Source organism: Opisthorchis viverrini (genome assembly GCF_000715545.1).
Source record: "Opisthorchis viverrini unplaced genomic scaffold opera_v5_1, whole genome shotgun sequence".
Lineage (NCBI taxonomy): Eukaryota > Metazoa > Platyhelminthes > Trematoda > Opisthorchiida > Opisthorchiidae > Opisthorchis > Opisthorchis viverrini.
Window position 1 is genome coordinate 3,541,395 of NW_008751657.1, and position 20,145 is coordinate 3,561,539.

Sequence of the window (20,145 nt, forward strand, 5' to 3'; positions counted from 1 at the left end):
TTAGGAATATCTTCCAACAGATCTTCAACTTCTGTTGCTACATCACAAGGAAGATGCTGGACAATATAGGAAAACCGGGTGACTTGGGATGTGATGCGTCGGGTAGCAAAAACGGCCTCCACCTGGTGAAACCATACGCGGGGGTTGCGTGGATTGTAGTCTGGCAAACGTATGCTAATTGCATTCTCGACTAAATCCGCTGAATCAGAGTGTGTCTCCATATTACCAGGCAAAAAGAAACAAAATCACAATGACTTGAAAGAAAAAGCTTTCAAAAAAATATCTAGAAGTGCTCGGGCTCACCAAACTAGCAGCAGATAACGCCCGCAAAATTTCGCGTATCCCACAGGATTTTCTCGACGTTGGTGAAATTTTATTAAACGACTGCGGTAACAGAAGTGCAAGGGGCGCCATATATGCAAACCGTGTGTAGCAAATATGAAAACTTCACTTATCTACTGAGTATTTGGGAAATGTCACTGTCATGTTGAGAGCCAAACATTGTTATTGGGATAAAACAAAGTTGGAGTATGCATGTGAGGAGAATTTTACCTTCCTAGGTAAACACACTTACGGGAAAGCATTTTGTTTAAAACTTTAAAAGGAGGTGAGGTGGCCTGTAGTACCTTCATTGGTGTGCCCAACTAGCTTTTACCCACACCTTTAATTGAAGATTTACTCGGCACTCAACGGCATGTCCAGTCTGCCTTACTTCATACTATCCAATACCGACGTTTACCCCGCCATGCTCACAGACTGGGTAGTCCCATTTCCACTACCATCCCAGTTTATCTTTTAGAACTTGAAGACACTGCTGATATCCTCAACCTGTTTATATCCTCAAGCGATCAAGGCACGTTTTATTCTTAGTATGTAAGACCTGCTGCCATGTTGAATTTCAAAACGAGCTCTCTACTATCGTCTTTTTGGTACCCACGACTCCAGTCATCCTTTGAGACGGGGTGCCTTTCCAAAAACATCTTGATATTTAGTTACTAAATGCTATGGATTTTTCCAGGAGTTCTGTAAGAGCCTGTAAACTTTACTCTTTAGACATGATAATGTTCCCAATCGTTTAGATGTTTAGGTTCATTAAGATGCTAGAAATTATCTTAATTTTGCCTGTGCTTCGCTTATACCACCGCATTAAAAAGAGAGAACGTTCCGCACATGACTTTTGTTGACAGAAAAAAATGCATCGGTCTGTTATCCAAATAAATAAGATGTCGGGAAACGTTTTTCAATCTACTGAAATTATTAGTCCATGAATCGGTTATGATTTGATATCACGAGAGTGACTGAATATCTGTTAGAGAATGTTTTGCATTTGATTTTTAACAAAACAGCGCAGCGACAATCGATTCACCGCCAATGCATTTCGACAAAATAGCTTGCTTGAATTACTCAGCTTACGAGTCGTTCTTACAATTTTCGGCTAAAGATAGTTGGGGCAACCTCCTTTTCAAACTCAAAATACTCCCGCAAAATATTTTTAGCGATAGATTCTCTACAGTATTTTACAGCTTCTTCAAACAATTCACCTAACTGCAACTAAAATGCAGAATAGCTTTGATTGTTACTTGAACTGGTGTGAACTTACAGTCAAATGTATACTACTTGTGAGCTTTACTAAGCTGAGGAGTGTTTCTCACTTGTCCTAGTCTGAGGGCGTCGGAGCAATTGCTTGTCATGTCTTACTTTCAGGTGCAAATGGATGGTCTTCCTTCGATTCAGACACTCATCACGTGGTTATTTTCCAACCTTTTTCTTGAATCGTCGCACAAGGATTGTGGTAGGAAAATAAATTGCCCGGAACTTAGACCCACTAGCCAGAAAAATGACGCCATTGTAATGCATTTACTGTTCATTGGGAAAGCTTTCTAAAGAAATGATATGTATGGTCACCCGAAAAATCGAGAATTTGCATGGCTACCTTTAGTGAGCTTTACTGAGCGAGCATTTTGTTCATATGGCGAGCATAGCTCGTCGCAGAGTGCTGATTACTATAGGGGAATTTCGGTCACAACGACAGAGATATACTGCATGAACTGGTGAATGCTGCTTATGTTAATGGTAGCATAAACATAACAGTCAACTGGCTTATTGATATCTCTTTTGCCCGCTCAGTTATGATGCGGGAAGTAACCATGTAGAATCTGTTGTCAATTTTGGTGGCCCTGTATTTTTGTATGCCACAAATCACTGCTGCTTCGGGCTGCACATGAACCAGAAATTAGTATCTGATTTTCTGATTTCTGAAACCGCGGTTTTATTCATGCCGAAATTAAGACATAAACCAAGATTTTTCGAGATCTTTGGAGCACTGGACGCAAGCTTTTTCCAAAAATGCAGCATTTCTTCCCTTTGTTATTTTCAAGAAACTCAAACGTTGTTCCCAAGATATTAGTATTTGAGTGATATTTGTTTGATTTTCCTCGGTATCACATTTTGCACTCAGTAATGTTCATTCCTCACGATCCTATACTTAATGAGTCACTGGGTTCCCTTACAGTGCTCCTTCATACAATTCCTGTTAGTTCATCGATTTCCCCGAAGATTCTCGAAATTAGTGTATTTGCTACGAGTTCTCTTTTTTCTTCGTGGAATTTTTAGGATAAATTAAAAACTTTTATGGGTAAGCTAATATTTTCTCCTGAAATCTCACTACTAGCTCTGTGCTTTATTGGGAACTTCAGGGATTTCGTTTGTATGACAAGCTGAATCCCTGCACTGCGAAACATCAGGGTATGGACGTTCTCATACTGAATTTTCGTGGCTTCGGAATTTGTCTGGAACACACGTAGCCCAGCTTCAAAGACCGTGAGCCAACACCGAAATATTGGATAGGTTAAATATAGGCTACTCATAGTTTTTCAGTAGCTGAACGAGTTAATCAAACTGAATAATCGGGGTGGATGTGATGTTGGTTACTTTGGATCTTCACCTACTTCAGCTCAAGGCCAGCGTTTCCAGATTTTTTTGTCTGTTGTTAAAAATTTCTAAGTGCCGCCGACGAAATGTCGCATTTTCTCAGGACGTTGTTGGGCTGCGAAAAATCCACGGCTCTTCATCGCTGGATAGCTGCACTCGGCTTTGGTTTGTTCATCGCTTACAACAAACGGGAAAATTTTTCCTGTTCAGACATCCATAGACGGGCGAAAGTGTGCCGAAAATTCTGTCACTTAAGTTTTTGATGGTGATCTTCGTGTATTACGGTGCTTGCTGTATGGCGACGCTGATTTTCGTCGGTCCGATTACTGCGGTATCCTTTTGCCACAACGTTCTTGTTTGTGTGATCGGTCTGTGGGTGAATGGGTGAGTATCATGCTGCTGCTGTTTTCCATATATAGGTGTCAAGTACGCACTTGGAAAGATGACACGACCTTATAAGCTATAGCTAGTGTAACCGGAACATATATGCATGACCAAATTTAGCATTAGGATCCATCATTAACAATTACCACTTCTGACCCTGTTTTCCTGGCTCGTATAACTGATCGCTCAGGAGTCAATACACAAATTTTTCATAAGTGAAAAACCATGTTTGACACTTTCATAAATATTTTTCTGTATGAAGTAAAGGACATTTTGTTTTTGGATTGTCGCATTCTAAATGTGATATTGACAAGCGTTTTCCAATTCGAGGCGTTTGGTGACTTTAAAAAGCAGATTGTTGTTGACAAAAAATCACTGAAATACTCAGTCGGACCAGACTTCATTCATATACAAATCTCCACATTCACTACTTCACAGTTCCAGAGGATTGATTTCCATTTTGTTCCCAGCAAATGGTCATGCTAAAATGGTTTGTTACTTTTAATTTTGATTTCGAATTTTGAGACACTTTTGGCGCATTTTTCGAGACCATCATTTGGCAGATAATCTTAACCTTGTTTGCGTCACTCTGAGCGAACCATTCAAATGCTGGTTGTATTAGAAGATTAGTGTGCATCGAGTAAGACTTGCTACCAAAATCGGTGCACGGCTGCTATGAGTAACATAGACCGTAAGTGGGGATGTTCTAATTTAAAAGGACAAAAATAAAATTTGCTCCTCTTCCTCCTGACTATGTCTGCTGGACTGGGGGCACAGTGCTTTCATGCTAATTTTCTAGCCGGCCACCTAATCCATCATCAACATTCGATCATTCCACTATGGAATTAACTCTGTCGAACCACAAAAATTATAGCCGCTCGGGATTGTAAACCTTCGTTGGTGTGATAACCAGCTATCTGGTGAATTAACTAACTAACAGTTTCATGAGTCAAAATGAATAGGGGAGACATCAAACAAAAAATATTTCCCTGAGAGGACTTCCATTCTCATGGGACTCTATTTACTATCGGTTGTCCGAAGCTGTGGCATGTCTCTACTTCTTACGGAATTTTGACATAAAACTCATGTAGAATTCAAAAATTCTTGATCTGTTGATGGATGTCAACTATTGAAAGGCATCTCAAATAACGTGCACACGAGTCAGATGAATAACTGTTCAGATTGCACTACTCATAGGGTTGCTGAAATTCTTTGGCAGCCCACGTCCGATCTCATCCTTCTTGGGGCTCATCAGGTAGACGCAGTCCCCGAGTTTCCAGTAACCTTGTATTCTACTTGAACCTAAATTGGACTGTTTTCGAGAAACATGCTCATTTGCTAATCAAATTAGTTTTCATGAGAGGCTCAACTGAATCTCTCGTTTATGATATGCTACAGCCGGAGTGCTTCTCATGATTCAATTGGCACGATGTTCGAGATATCGCAGTATGTTTTCATAGAGGAAACTACTCACAAGGTTGCTGGAAACCCGTTGACAGCCCACGACGGTTTCGCCTTTCTTGGGGCTCATCGGGTAGACGCAGTTCCCCTACAATATCTCGAATATCATGCCAACTAAATCATTAGGCGACCTGTGTGCAGCACATTCAGTTGCAGAATATCACAAACGAGAGATTCAGTTGAGTCTCTCGTGAAGGCCAAATTGATTCGCAAATTAGTGTATTTCTCGAAAACCTATCATTCTATTCATCATCACAATAGGCGTTGACTGGTGTAAGTTATACCATGTGACCAGCTTAAGGTCTCACTAAGACTACGATATACAAAAAGAACTACCATAGTGTAACCGGTGGACATTTTTCTCCATATAATCCGTGGCTCAGCTGGCATCCCGGTAAACATACATCTTTTACGTGCAATTGCTGCCGATGGAAGGCTGTTCAACAAGCCTACAGAGTTTACACAATGTGTCTTATTTGGTAGGCCAGGGTGTGAACAGGAATGTTTAATATTAACAATAAATTTTCAGAACAGCGAGCAAACACATGCAATTTTTCCGCACTACGCACAGGGCCGACTCAGCTCTTTGCTTCGTCGAAAGACTGTTCTGAAACAGACTTTGTGCTTGTCTTCGTTTCCTGTCCGCGTGTACACAAGCAAAGTGCGTGTACGTAGGCGCGTGCTGAAATTACTCAGCAGAAACAAGAGCCTACGTGAAACAGTCACATGACTGATCGATGAATAATGTCTAAACCAACCAACGATTCTCAACCATGATGGTGGTAATGCACCTCTGATATTCTCAAACTACAAATAGGTTTTGTTCACTTTTAGAACGAAGTTGTGAGAGATGAATGCAACAACAGCAACAACAGTTGTATGTTATTTGTTCGATAACCTTCCAGATTCCAAAATTTTGTTATTGCTATTAAACATTTGTCTATTTGTTCCAATTAGGATGTTTTGACGTGACACCAACCCGAATTCTATAGGGTTTTTGAGGCTGGATTAAGAAGCAGTAGGTGAGAGCACTCGATTTATTGTCATTGTTTTACAAAGTGTCTACATCATGGCCACGCTGTTCGCAAGTATGCAATCTGTATTTTGCCTCTTTGTAGTTAATCGTAGTTATGGTTCAAAATAAAATGTATACACTCACTACATAGATTGAAGTCTGTGGTTACCTCAGCCAGTAGTATTGTGATTCATAGGGTATCACTGATATCTGGTCACTCGATCATTTCACCTGTAAACACTGACTATCGATGATATTTCAGCCGTCCGGCCAGTGCGACCAGGAGTTCTCACAATTCGATACGATCATGCTCGTTGTTGGCACGGTCATCATTGTTCTGCTGAGTATTTTCAAGCTTGTGAGCAACCAAGAGTTGAAGTACCGTGTGGAATTCGGCCAAAAACCACCAGGAGGATGTTGTGCTTCGATGCCTCACGCCAAACCCGGACTTTCCTGGGACCCTTGAAAATCTCCCACCAAGCCTGAAAGCCTCGTCCAAAAACGGCTATTTGTACTTTACCGCTGGTTCTTACATACATTTATACATGTTTTCAATGTTTGTAGTTTTTCTTGATAGTTCAGAACTAACTTCAGTGAAGTGGGTCAATTTTTCCTCTGAGGATTGCTATTTACAGATACATGCTATAACTAACAACAGATCTTTGTAAATGACCAATTAAATTCACACAGAGTTGCCAGTTGACTCCCAGAAGACTCTTGGCTGGTTTCGAATACATGTGCAGAAGTGCTTTTAACAGTAAAACCACCTGTCACACAGAATAAACACCCATACTTTGGTTGAATAATGGTTCTTCGGTCAGCCTATGTTATTTTCGACACTTAAGTAGTCATTAGTGGTAGAAAACCAGAAAAAGGTCATTCGATTAGGATAAGAATTATGACATCGTTTGTAGTTCAAAGTTGAGTTCAACGCATCACGCGTTTGGTCAATTTTGTTGCTGTTTGTTGCTGACCATACAGCAGACATTGGCATGGTCGTTTTAGGCGATGATTTCCTATTGGTTGCGAATCGTCGGTGCTTCCGCATAGTGTTGTTCAGCCTGTTTGGTTTTACGAATTTGTCTAAAGAAGCCGGTGGAATTTCCTTTTGACGTATGCACAGCGATGAACTTCCGTTTTGGCCTGTGGCGTTATGAAACATTTGGGTGTGAGGACAGAGGAGTTAGACTGTTTAAAGAGCATTTTCGGTGACGCACCTTTAGCTTTACCTGGAAACATCACAAACGTGAGATTCAGCTGGGTTCCAGGTGAGTCTCACGCAAAACCAAATTAGTTTACAGCTGAGTATATTTAGTTAACCTTTAGCTTTTATTTAGTTCCGCTTTCTGTGTGACTGAGGTTATAGTCCCTAACAAATCTAACGCGACTGTACTAAACCAGACAAAACAGGGTCATGGATGCAATCTGGTCTGGTATACCTCTGTCTGATGTTTTGACGATCCGGTCTACTCATAAGTAGGTAATAACATTTGTGCTTCAGAAAGTTTTAACCGCAAAGCCTCACCAAGCACACCGCAGCGCCGGAAATCGGGTGTAGCGACGGTTTTGCACAGCAGGCATTGGTGGTTCGTATAGTTTAATTTCGGAGGAGGTGATTGATTACTACGCTGTATTTGGACTCCTTACTGATACACTGCTGTGCACGCAACGCAAAATCATCGCAAACGGAAGCATCAAAGTAATGGTACTTTATAACAAGGGTATTCTAAGAAGTGAAATCGAACAGATTACGTCCCAAGCTATGAAAGCCATTGTCGCTACCTTCGTCGAATAAAAAAGAATATAGCCGCGGTAATTCCCTAATTATAAACAGATGGGAGTGAGCGAAGTTACGATAAACGGTTTTCTAGTTAGATTGAGCCAGGCTTTGCAGAAAAACCGAGAAGCACTGTTCAGTTTAACCTTCTTCGGAATGTTCAGCAGTCCAAACCTGAAGAGTCCATGGGAGGATCCAAATTTAATATCTTCTACACCACCTTGTAAGGAATGGCGAATCAGCGGTGTCATTACCCTAAGCTTAACCTAGGGAAAATTTTACATTAATCATCCTCCACTCCACTTCACGTGTTGACTGACTACTTGGGTGACGACTGTGGTAGTTTGTTACTTTTATACTCTTCTGAATCAGTCACTTGTGTTTTGTAGTTTTATGGAAAATTTTGATGTTATGATGACAATTTCTTCCTGCAGGTGAAGCATTGTTTCCTCTGAGTGCAAGGTAATCGCACTGCCGGTCGAGTACTTCTGGTCAAATGACTGAACGATTGCTTGTTTGGAATTCTGTAAGGATTTGTGAGGCTTGTGGGAATGCAATCAGTCAGTACTTTTGAAAGTTGAGCACGCAGGGGAAGTTTGCTCATACACCACCAAATTAACTGCATGAAACACTAGCAGCAGTCAGTTGCTCCGATATAGTTTTTTTAGTGGATAGTAAATTTTGTATGAAACCAGTCAGTTCAGTCGCTGAAGGGATACTTCCTCAAAATCAACTGGGTAAAGACTAACGTCATTCACGGAAGACCCTAGACTACCCACCTTTTTCGAAACACACTGCTAAAATCATGAAAGCACTACTAGACCAAGCCTGTTTCTTCTAAATTTTCAGGTTTTCCATTAGCATCGCGAAAAAAATTAGGAACGAAATCCAACTAAAAACTAGCAGCTCAGTTTCAGGAAAATTCGAAGCCTGGAACGAAGTCAAGCAACTTCTACGCTTGTTTGCGGATGATATGAAGATCATGAGAATTTCCAATCAGAAATTATTCGTGGCGAATATATCATACTATGAAAACGTTTGATAACACGCCTCAGTTCACATACGGAACGAAATTTCGATAAACTGGATAGCTGCACTCGGCTTTGGTTTGTTCATCGCTTACAACAAACGGGAAAATTTTTCCTGTTCAGACATCCATAGACGGGCGAAAGTGTGCCGAAAATTCTGTCACTTAAGTTTTTGATGGTGATCTTCGTGTATTACGGTGCTTGCTGTATGGCGACGCTGATTTTCGTCGGTCCGATTACTGCGGTATCCTTTTGCCACAACGTTCTTGTTTGTGTGATCGGTCTGTGGGTGAATGGGTGAGTATCATGCTGCTGCTGTTTTCCATATATAGGTGTCAAGTACGCACTTGGAAAGATGACACGACCTTATAAGCTATAGCTAGTGTAACCGGAACATATATGCATGACCAAATTTAGCATTAGGATCCATCATTAACAATTACCACTTCTGACCCTGTTTTCCTGGCTCGTATAACTGATCGCTCAGGAGTCAATACACAAATTTTTCATAAGTGAAAAACCATGTTTGACACTTTCATAAATATTTTTCTGTATGAAGTAAAGGACATTTTGTTTTTAGATTGTCGCATTCTAAATGTGATATTGACAAGCGTTTTCCAATTCGAGGCGTTTGGTGACTTTAAAAAGCAGATTGTTGTTGACAAAAAATCACTGAAATACTCAGTCGGACCAGACTTCATTCATATACAAATCTCCACATTCACTACTTCACAGTTCCAGAGGATTGATTTCCATTTTGTTCCCAGCAAATGGTCATGCTAAAATGGTTTGTTACTTTTAATTTTGATTTCGAATTTTGAGACACTTTTGGCGCATTTTTCGAGACCATCATTTGGCAGATAATCTTAACCTTGTTTGCGTCACTCTGAGCGAACCATTCAAATGCTGGTTGTATTAGAAGATTAGTGTGCATCGAGTAAGACTTGCTACCAAAATCGGCGCACGGCTGCTATGAGTAACATAGACCGTAAGTGGGGATGTTCTAATTTAAAAGGACAAAAATAAAATTTGCTCCTCTTCCTCCTGACTATGTCTGCTGGACTGGGGGCACAGTGCTTTCATGCTAATTTTCTAGCCGGCCACCTAATCCATCATCAACATTCGATCATTCCACTATGGAATTAACTCTGTCGAACCACAAAAATTATAGCCGCTCGGGATTGTAAACCTTCGTTGGTGTGATAACCAGCTATCTGGTGAATTAACTAACTAACAGTTTCATGAGTCAAAATGAATAGGGGAGACATCAAACAAAAAATATTTCCCTGAGAGGACTTCCATTCTCATGGGACTCTATTTACTATCGGTTGTCCGAAGCTGTGGCATGTCTCTACTTCTTACGGAATTTTGACATAAAACTCATGTAGAATTCAAAAATTCTTGATCTGTTGATGGATGTCAACTATTGAAAGGCATCTCAAATAACGTGCACACGAGTCAGATGAATAACTGTTCAGATTGCACTACTCATAGGGTTGCTGAAATTCTTTGGCAGCCCACGTCCGATCTCATCCTTCTTGGGGCTCATCAGGTAGACGCAGTCCCCGAGTTTCCAGTAACCTTGTATTCTACTTGAACCCAAATTGGACTGTTTTCGAGAAACATGCTCATTTGCTAATCAAATTAGTTTTCATGAGAGGCTCAACTGAATCTCTCGTTTATGATATGCTACAGCCGGAGTGCTTCTCATGATTCAATTGGCACGATGTTCGAGATATCGCAGTATGTTTTCATAGAGGAAACTACTCACAAGGTTGCTGGAAACCCGTTGACAGCCCACGACGGTTTCGCCTTTCTTGGGGCTCATCGGGTAGACGCAGTTCCCCTACAATATCTCGAATATCGTGCCAACTAAATCATTAGGCGACCTGTGTGCAGCACATTCAGTTGCAGAATATCACAAACGAGAGATTCAGTTGAGTCTCTCGTGAAGGCCAAATTGATTCGCAAATTAGTGTATTTCTCGAAAACCTATCATTCTATTCATCATCACAATAGGCGTTGACTGGTGTAAGTTATACCATGTGACCAGCTTAAGGTCTCACTAAGACTACGATATACAAAAAGAACTACCATAGTGTAACCGGTGGACATTTTTCTCCATATAATCCGTGGCTCAGCTGGCATCCCGGTAAACATACATCTTTTACGTGCAATTGCTGCCGATGGAAGGCTGTTCAACAAGCCTACAGAGTTTACACAATGTGTCTTATTTGGTAGGCCAGGGTGTGAACAGGAATGTTTAATATTAACAATAAATTTTCAGAACAGCGAGCAAACACATGCAATTTTTCCGCACTACGCACAGGGCCGACTCAGCTCTTTGCTTCGTCGAAAGACTGTTCTGAAACAGACTTTGTGCTTGTCTTCGTTTCCTGTCCGCGTGTACACAAGCAAAGTGCGTGTACGTAGGCGCGTGCTGAAATTACTCAGCAGAAACAAGAGCCTACGTGAAACAGTCACATGACTGATCGATGAATAATGTCTAAACCAACCAACGATTCTCAACCATGATGGTGGTAATGCACCTCTGATATTCTCAAACTACAAACAGGTTTTGTTCACTTTTAGAACGAAGTTGTGAGAGATGAATGCAACAACAGCAACAACAGTTGTATGTTATTTGTTCGATAACCTTCCAGATTCCAAAATTTTGTTATTGCTATTAAACATTTGTCTATTTGTTCCAATTAGGATGTTTTGACGTGACACCAACCCGAATTCTATAGGGTTTTTGAGGCTGGATTAAGAAGCAGTAGGTGAGAGCACTCGATTTATTGTCATTGTTTTACAAAGTGTCTACATCATGGCCACGCTGTTCGCAAGTATGCAATCTGTATTTTGCCTCTTTGTAGTTAATCGTAGTTATGGTTCAAAATAAAATGTATACACTCACTACATAGATTGAAGTCTGTGGTTACCTCAGCCAGTAGTATTGTGATTCATAGGGTATCACTGATATCTGGTCACTCGATCATTTCACCTGTAAACACTGACTATCGATGATATTTCAGCCGTCCGGCCAGTGCGACCAGGAGTTCTCACAATTCGATACGATCATGCTCGTTGTTGGCACGGTCATCATTGTTCTGCTGAGTATTTTCAAGCTTGTGAGCAACCAAGAGTTGAAGTACCGTGTGGAATTCGGCCAAAAACCACCAGGAGGATGTTGTGCTTCGATGCCTCACGCCAAACCCGGACTTTCCTGGGACCCTTGAAAATCTCCCACCAAGCCTGAAAGCCTCGTCCAAAAACGGCTATTTGTACTTTACCGCTGGTTCTTACATACATTTATACATGTTTTCAATGTTTGTAGTTTTTCTTGATAGTTCAGAACTAACTTCAGTGAAGTGGGTCAATTTTTCCTCTGAGGATTGCTATTTACAGATACATGCTATAACTAACAACAGATCTTTGTAAATGACCAATTAAATTCACACAGAGTTGCCAGTTGACTCCCAGAAGACTCTTGGCTGGTTTCGAATACATGTGCAGAAGTGCTTTTAACAGTAAAACCACCTGTCACACAGAATAAACACCCATACTTTGGTTGAATAATGGTTCTTCGGTCAGCCTATGTTATTTTCGACACTTAAGTAGTCATTAGTGGTAGAAAACCAGAAAAAGGTCATTCGATTAGGATAAGAATTATGACATCGTTTGTAGTTCAAAGTTGAGTTCAACGCATCACGCGTTTGGTCAATTTTGTTGCTGTTTGTTGCCGACCATACAGCAGACATTGGCATGGTCGTTTTAGGCGATGATTTCCTATTGGTTGCGAATCGTCGGTGCTTCCGCATAGTGTTGTTCAGCCTGTTTGGTTTTACGAATTTGTCTAGCCGGGCCGGTGGAATTTCCTTTTGACGTATGCACAGCGATGAACTTCCGTTTTGGCCTCTGGCGTTATGAAACATTTGGGTGTGAGAGGAGTTAGGTTAGACTGTTTAAAGAGCATTTTCGGTGACGCACCTTTAGCTTTACCTGGAAACATCACAAACGTGAGATTCAGCTGGGTTCCAGGTGAGTCTCACGCAAAACCAAATTAGTTTACAGCTGAGTATATTTAGTTAACCTTTAGCTTTTATTTAGTTCCGCTTTCTGTGTGACTGAGGTTATAGTCCCTAACAAATCTAACGCGACTGTACTAAACCAGACAAAACAGGGTCATGGATGCAATCTGGTCTGGTATACCTCTGTCTGATGTTTTGACGATCCGGTCTACTCATAAGTAGGTAATAACATTTGTGCTTCAGAAAGTTTTAACCGCAAAGCCTCACCAAGCACACCGCAGCGCCGGAAATCGGGTGTAGCGACGGTTTTGCACAGCAGGCATTGGTGGTTCGTATAGTTTAATTTCGGAGGAGGTGATTGATTACTACGCTGTATTTGGACTCCTTACTGATACACTGCTGTGCACGCAACGCAAAATCATCGCAAACGGAAGCATCAAAGTAATGGTACTTTATAACAAGGGTATTCTAAGAAGTGAAATCGAACAGATTACGTCCCAAGCTATGAAAGCCATTGTCGCTACCTTCGTCGAATAAAAAAGAATATAGCCGCGGTAATTCCCTAATTATAAACAGATGGGAGTGAGCGAAGTTACGATAAACGGTTTTCTAGTTAGATTGAGCCAGGCTTTGCAGAAAAACCGAGAAGCACTGTTCAGTTTAACCTTCTTCGGAATGTTCAGCAGTCCAAACCTGAAGAGTCCATGGGAGGATCCAAATTTAATATCTTCTACACCACCTTGTAAGGAATGGCGAATCAGCGGTGTCATTACCCTAAGCTTAACCTAGGGAAAATTTTACATTAATCATCCTCCACTCCACTTCACGTGTTGACTGACTACTTGGGTGACGACTGTGGTAGTTTGTTACTTTTATACTCTTCTGAATCAGTCACTTGTGTTTTGTAGTTTTATGGAAAATTTTGATGTTATGATGACAATTTCTTCCTGCAGGTGAAGCATTGTTTCCTCTGAGTGCAAGGTAATCGCACTGCCGGTCGAGTACTTCTGGTCAAATGACTGAACGATTGCTTGTTTGGAATTCTGTAAGGATTTGTGAGGCTTGTGGGAATGCAATCAGTCAGTACTTTTGAAAGTTGAGCACGCAGGGGAAGTTTGCTCATACACCACCAAATTAACTGCATGAAACACTAGCAGCAGTCAGTTGCTCCGATATAGTTTTTTTAGTGGATAGTAAATTTTGTATGAAACCAGTCAGTTCAGTCGCTGAAGGGATACTTCCTCAAAATCAACTGGGTAAAGACTAACGTCATTCACGGAAGACCCTAGACTACCCACCTTTTTCGAAACACACTGCTAAAATCATGAAAGCACTACTAGACCAAGCCTGTTTCTTCAAAATTTTCAGGTTCTCCATAAGCATCGCGAAAAAAATTAGGAACGAAATCCAACTAAAAACTAGCAGCTCAGTTTCAGGAAAATTCGAAGCCTGGAACGAAGTCAAGTAACTTCTACGCTTGTTTGCAGATGATATGAAGATCATGAGAATTTTCATTTGGAAATTATTCGTGGCGAATTTATCATAGTATGAAAAAGTTTGATAACACGCCTCAGTTCATATACGGAACGAAAATTCGATAAGCCCTGTTGCTTGAATAACGATTATTCTGTGGGTATAACGGATTTTAAGTAATATAGGCTTTGTGTTTTACTAGTGGATATTTGGTTTTCAACAAATGACGAAGTCCCTTGCCTGTAATAGTTTTGCCTGGGAAGCTGTGATTGCTTCCTTTGGGGGCAACATTCTTCACCGTTATTCCTTTTTGCACCGGTGGGTGTCAAAAAAGGAGAGAATAATCACACCCCTTCATACACGTTTACTATAAAATGACCTGGTTCGTTATGAACTAGGCGCTGCTGTTTAGCTGATTTTTGTTTTCTAGAATACAGTAAGCAAATTCGTTTACAATTGATGGGTGATTCTATTCCGGGGTTGCAACCATCTAGCTTGCGACAACATACGTTGATGTATTTGATGTAATTCGTCAAAAGGAATATTGAAGAAATGGATACACACAAAAATGCTTTCCAACAATCAGTAAATGAAATACGAAGATACCATAACACTTCACTTGGGAGGACGAATGTGAGGGTGAGTAAAATGTATTTGGTTCCTTCGAACATGAGTACGCCAGCATCTCTTTATTCCACCAACACATCCTGATCTTTCAGCAGTTGTTCAGTTGTGTCTTCTTTCAGATACACTTTGGTAAAGTGAAATGAGGATAACCACTCCCGACCTTGCCTTGATGGCCTTAGATATGTAATACCTGTCAAAATATCTGACTGCTTACCCCTGATTGTACCTGTTTTTATCTTCGTGGTGCAGTGCCTTTGAGGATGCCTACCATGTTCTACGTGTCCTCCAAATTGCGTTAGTTTCCAATGTATTATATGATCCTATTCTAGTGTACTTCTGAAAAAGCTAAAAACAACGCTTGAAACGATCTAATTTTGCGGTGAGTTTAAATTGTCTTCAAGCAGCAACAAAACTGCCCCATATACACTAAGCACACCATATCGGCTGCTCAACAGACCCGATAAGGATCAGTCTGTATTACTCTGTAGGCGTATATGGGCGACCGGATATGGGTTAGCAGAGGGTAAACTTTGTAAGTTACGATGGGGTTTTATCCAGTCTTCTGTGTTTTCTCCATCTGAAACATTACAGACCGTGGACGATGACAAAAAACGCTATTCGAGGGACACTACTGTCGTGGCGAGGTTGTCTTGTTGCTTCATTTTAGTGGAGAAATCGTTGAATCCTGCCAGTGTCTGAGCCTACCATCGGATCTGTTTGTCCAGCGCAGTATTGTCAGCAACCTGGAGTTTTCTGGTCATCTAAGTTGGTCCACTGTGAAACAGAACATTTACAGGAGAGTCCGCTGCTCTTAGGTACCCAAACTGACTTTCCCAATCAGCTACATTTCGTTGTCTTTGAAGGAGATGTGCAGATCATTTATTTAAAGTATTCACTCTTGGAATTATCTCTTCACGCTGGTCATTTCTAACCAGACGTTTCGCAAAGGGTACAGTATTTAAAAATATACAACTGGCATGCGCTTCATCGAGTGGAAGGTATCCGCTATTAGTAAGGTTGTATTTGTTGAACAGCCCCCAAATTTGTTGAATGTAAATTTCAGTAAGCCATCCGAACTTCTAATCTCCCCTCATAATTTTTATATGAGTGTAATTCGCATGCCCACTACTTGGGCGGATTCAGTCTAAATAGATCGCAGGGTGCATTCAGGGCTAAAAGATTGACACAAACCCTGGGGACAACACTATCCGGCAGAGGAGGACCAGGCCAAGTTTCATCTCCATACCGAACCACACAACATCATAATCCTATGTATAGAGTTACTGAGGTACTCGAGACTTCACGCAGTGGGGGCCACATGAGCACACTAGCATTATGAAGGATGGGCCGGTTACAGTTGATCAGATAGGGAATTATGGATGGTGTACATTAACTATCAGTAAAAAGTGGTGGCTTAACCATCTTAGCTCAATCACGGAATGCGAAGCGTCCAAAAGCTTTTACAAACCACATATATATGTGGAGTTTTCCGGTGCGAAAGTTCACTTTCCAAGATCCTCATTATCAAATACCAGTTCACATAAGGCAACTTTCTATGCGGAATACGTGGGTCTCGTTGATGATCTAAGGTGAGGTATCATGATGCACAAAGTAAAGAGTACAAAGCTACTCATAATTGGCACACAGAAGTGGAATAGAGTGTACTTAGATTGTTTTCGGGTTACTACAGCCAACGGATGATGTTCACGACTTAAATGACGTTGTTTGGTGAAAGCGGTGTGAAAGTGGCTTTTTTTAACAGATGAATGTTTTCTATTAATATAGACAATACAATAAAAACCATTCTGATATGAAACGGCTGAGAACGAGATCTATATCACAACGGACCCCTCTGCCGTACCCACAGTGGAGCGCCTCCTCTCAGCAGTGAGCTGACACTCTCCATTTGTGTTATTAAGACGCAACATTTTCTGGTTGTGAGCATAAGAAAATTGCGTGTGTTACAAGTTGATTTTAAAAAATGCCGCATGACTGCAACGTAGACGAACACAGGTGCACACCTAAATCGCAATACTTTTTTCCCAGTAAACCTCCTATCTAGCTTTAATAAGTGTCCCAGTGCTTAGTGGAGCGTCAAGTGTATTATTTCTCATTAAAAAACAGCCACTATGTAAGCAAAGTGATTAGTTTTGTTTTTGAAAATACGAAAGCAAATTGTCGTCTGTCTGAGTGCTAAGAGCTTGAATTTTTCAAAACAATGTGATAAAAATCAACGTGCAAAATAGGTGATGTTTAACATTTTCGAATTTAGACTATATACAATCGAATGAGACCTTTGAAATAATATGGAAGTCTTAGGAATACCTAAGTAACATTTTAAGCTAAGTACTGGCTAAACTAATAAACGCAATAACAGTCTCGAACCGACTAATACGGATAAACATTGATTTCCACTTTTTTCATACTTGTGGAATTTCCAATTCTCGTCCCACCAATTTCAGCATCAACGGTACCTCTCCTCATTTGAAACGACCGCATGTGAGCGCCCGGTTTCAACGTTTAAATGATTGACGTTTAACTGAAAGCGTCCTGATGCGACCTATGTTCTTTTTTGGGTTCCGTTCCTGTGGTATAGAAATTTTTGACTCCATGAATGAACAGTCTGTATAGTTAAATTCAATAAATTTTTGTTAACATCAGAGAACGACTAGGGAGAGATTTTCCCAACCTGTCAAAATTTTCAAATGATTTATTGCAACCTATGGGATATGAACGAACCATTGCACATTCCAGTAACTTTTGCGTAAAAATTTAGGACTGTCTGATTGACAACGGATATCAAACCAGCAGGATAGGCATTTACATATGAGCTAACGTTTACACACCTGTTCTATCCAGTCTCAAGTCTAAAACTTCTATGGTATGGAATTAAACGCAAATTTTTTCGGGTTTTTGCCAAGGAACAATTCAGTAAGCCTATGTGGTTAAACTTGAATTTAAGTGACCCAACAAGGGGATCCCTACAGTGGTACTTAAAAATTGCCGGACACTTACTATGCTAGTGCTTCATCCACCATATCGTCTTGCACGTCAAGGTACGTCGTTTCATCTTAGTTTCGTGTTATAGTGGGAAAGAAGCGATGTTTTCTAAAATAACTGCTTGCAGTTTTGTGTCTTTTAGATGAATAGTTAGTAGCCAATGAATAAGAAACAGACGTTTTTAGGTCTAATCATCTGAATGGGTCAAATAAGTCCAATGATCGAGCCCCTTTAAAGATTGATCAAATTCCTGGTGAACTCAAAACAGTTCTACCGTTCAACAAACCAAGGGTCGAAAGGTAGATTATGGAGAGTAGACGGGAAAGAAAACTCGAGGTTGAAACAGCTGTTAGGTATCATCTACTTAAGCCTGAACAGCACAGAAACGATGGTGTTTAGCACCGTAAAGTGCTAATCGGACTACCTTGCGGTGTAATAATATCCGGACACTGTGCCGTCTTGCATAGGCAGCAGGCTGTACGTAGGATTTCTTCTCATAATCAGTTCTCATTTAGTTGTCCGAAACAATGGGCTTATCCTACGTGATATCACTTTTATTTACTCCAGATAAGCGGTACTCCACTCAATTTATTTTTGATCTATCCCATTGTGACATTCTGTATAAGCCGTTTCGCTACTTTTGTGAGATTATTGTGGGGATTTAAGCTGTTTCATTTGAACGTCGTCCACAGATGTGTACTTGCTGTTCAAAATAAAGTAAAAGGGTTAAGTCGGTCACGCAAAGTCCGTATAGACACTTTTAACTCCCTCACACGTACGTTACGCGTGCTGTCAACAGCCCTCGAACTAAGTGCCAAGTAGCCATACTCATAAACAATGTTGTTTTTGTAATAGATGTGCTGATGGAGTAGTGGTCCTGCTTTCTATATCCCTCCCGAATTGCTTTAAGCTGATTGGATAAGTGAAGTCCATGTATACCCCAGAGACAGGAAGCACTGTACAGCTGTTTAATTCTTATTTTGAGTCAGCAAGGTGCGCATCTCAAACCGTTAATAAGTCTCCCGCAGCTCAGTATTTTACCGTTCAGCTACTAGCCAGGTGGTCGAAACTATATAGAGTTAAGTAAGATGTGCACTACTTGTTATTTTCAATAAGACTGGACACCTATAAGACAGATCTTTATTGAATATTTCCCAATATGCTTCACGTTAATTGTAGTCTATAAGTCCAGAAGGATGAATGCTTCACACGACGAGTGAACATTCCGGGTGAGAATCCGTCACTCAGAGAGTCAACCATCCCGTGTATTCCGTGCCAGAATAATGAGTGACGCAATATTCTGTCCAAGCATGGGTTAATTACACTGTTGTTCAGCCGCTCGAAACCAACCGTTCAAGTGTTCCACATACTAATCTGGAGGTCACAAGTTCAAAACTGCCTGAAGATTCGTGAGTTGCGCACTGGTGACGGTTGCCAATAAGAATGGAAACGCTCTCAGTTTCTCAACAGATTAGCTTCACTTTCAGGACGAAATATCGATCGGAAATCTCATATCTCTTTACACTATCAACTAGCGTGAGTAGATGGTGTTTTGAGTGACGAAAACGTGAGTCGTATAACTGTAACATTATGGGTTGTCGATCGTGATGATGTTGAAAAAAACATGGGAGTTGTGATCCACAAAGACTTTACTCTCCCCTTTTCAGATGTTGAGAGGAGACTTGTATATGCTGAAGCCGAATCCCTTCCAGCTGGTTACAGTATCACAAGCAATGGTTGAAAAAATAAGGCGCGATGGTGAATCAGAAATTAAAAGTTAGTGAGTGATGGCTTCAAAAGTTACAGCTAGATTTAGCTGGAGATTTACAAAAGCGAGCTACAAAGCTGATGAAGCTTTCATAATAGTGAGATTAGAGGCAGAAAAAAGGGGAAGTTTCGACTGGACACACTTTGATTGGAAGCTGGATTGCAAAACGGTGATTACTGGGCTGGAAAACGGCCCTAGAAAAATTAATTAAAGCTGTAAACCACTGCGTGAGAGACTCATGGCGTCCTGTTAATGATTTATTCAACTTGACGTGTTGCATTGCTCCTATTTTCCTGGGCGTATTCAAACTATAAACCTCAAAGTACGTATGCTGTTATGTCTTCCCCTAGAATTTGTTACTGGAAACACAGATCGCTCATATCCTAAACCATTCCTCTTAAATTAGACAATATCTCTGCAATAATGTTTGCCGACTTTGTTGAGATGCAGCAACTAATGGGGTATGAACACTGCTCATATTCCTAGGATCAATCGAAAATGAGCAGCGGAGTGAAAAAAGGAAGCGTAGTGGAAAGTTCTTTCACTACACCGAGAAAGTTTTAAGTAGTGGAATCCCAAAATGAGATGCTCAAACTTTCTGTTAAGATTATGCTTGCAAAGCTTAATTAGTGCCTGCTGCAGTTCCAGCT

General features: G+C 40.7%; 2 protein-coding genes across 2 annotated transcripts; both read left to right on the plus strand.

Annotated features, from left to right (window-relative positions):
* Positions 1-4,744: 4,744 nt before the first annotated feature.
* On the plus strand, positions 4,745-6,257 carry T265_00056 (hypothetical protein; the record flags this gene model as incomplete). Its single annotated transcript, XM_009163713.1, has 2 exons — positions 4,745-4,849; positions 6,054-6,257. Coding segments are annotated over 2 exons (309 nt in total), but the record flags the coding sequence as incomplete, so codon positions are not given.
* A 4,065-nt stretch (positions 6,258-10,322) lies between these two features.
* Positions 10,323-11,835, plus strand: T265_00057 (hypothetical protein; the record flags this gene model as incomplete). Its single annotated transcript, XM_009163714.1, has 2 exons — positions 10,323-10,427; positions 11,632-11,835. Coding segments are annotated over 2 exons (309 nt in total), but the record flags the coding sequence as incomplete, so codon positions are not given.
* Between the last annotated feature and the right edge of the window lie 8,310 nt (positions 11,836-20,145).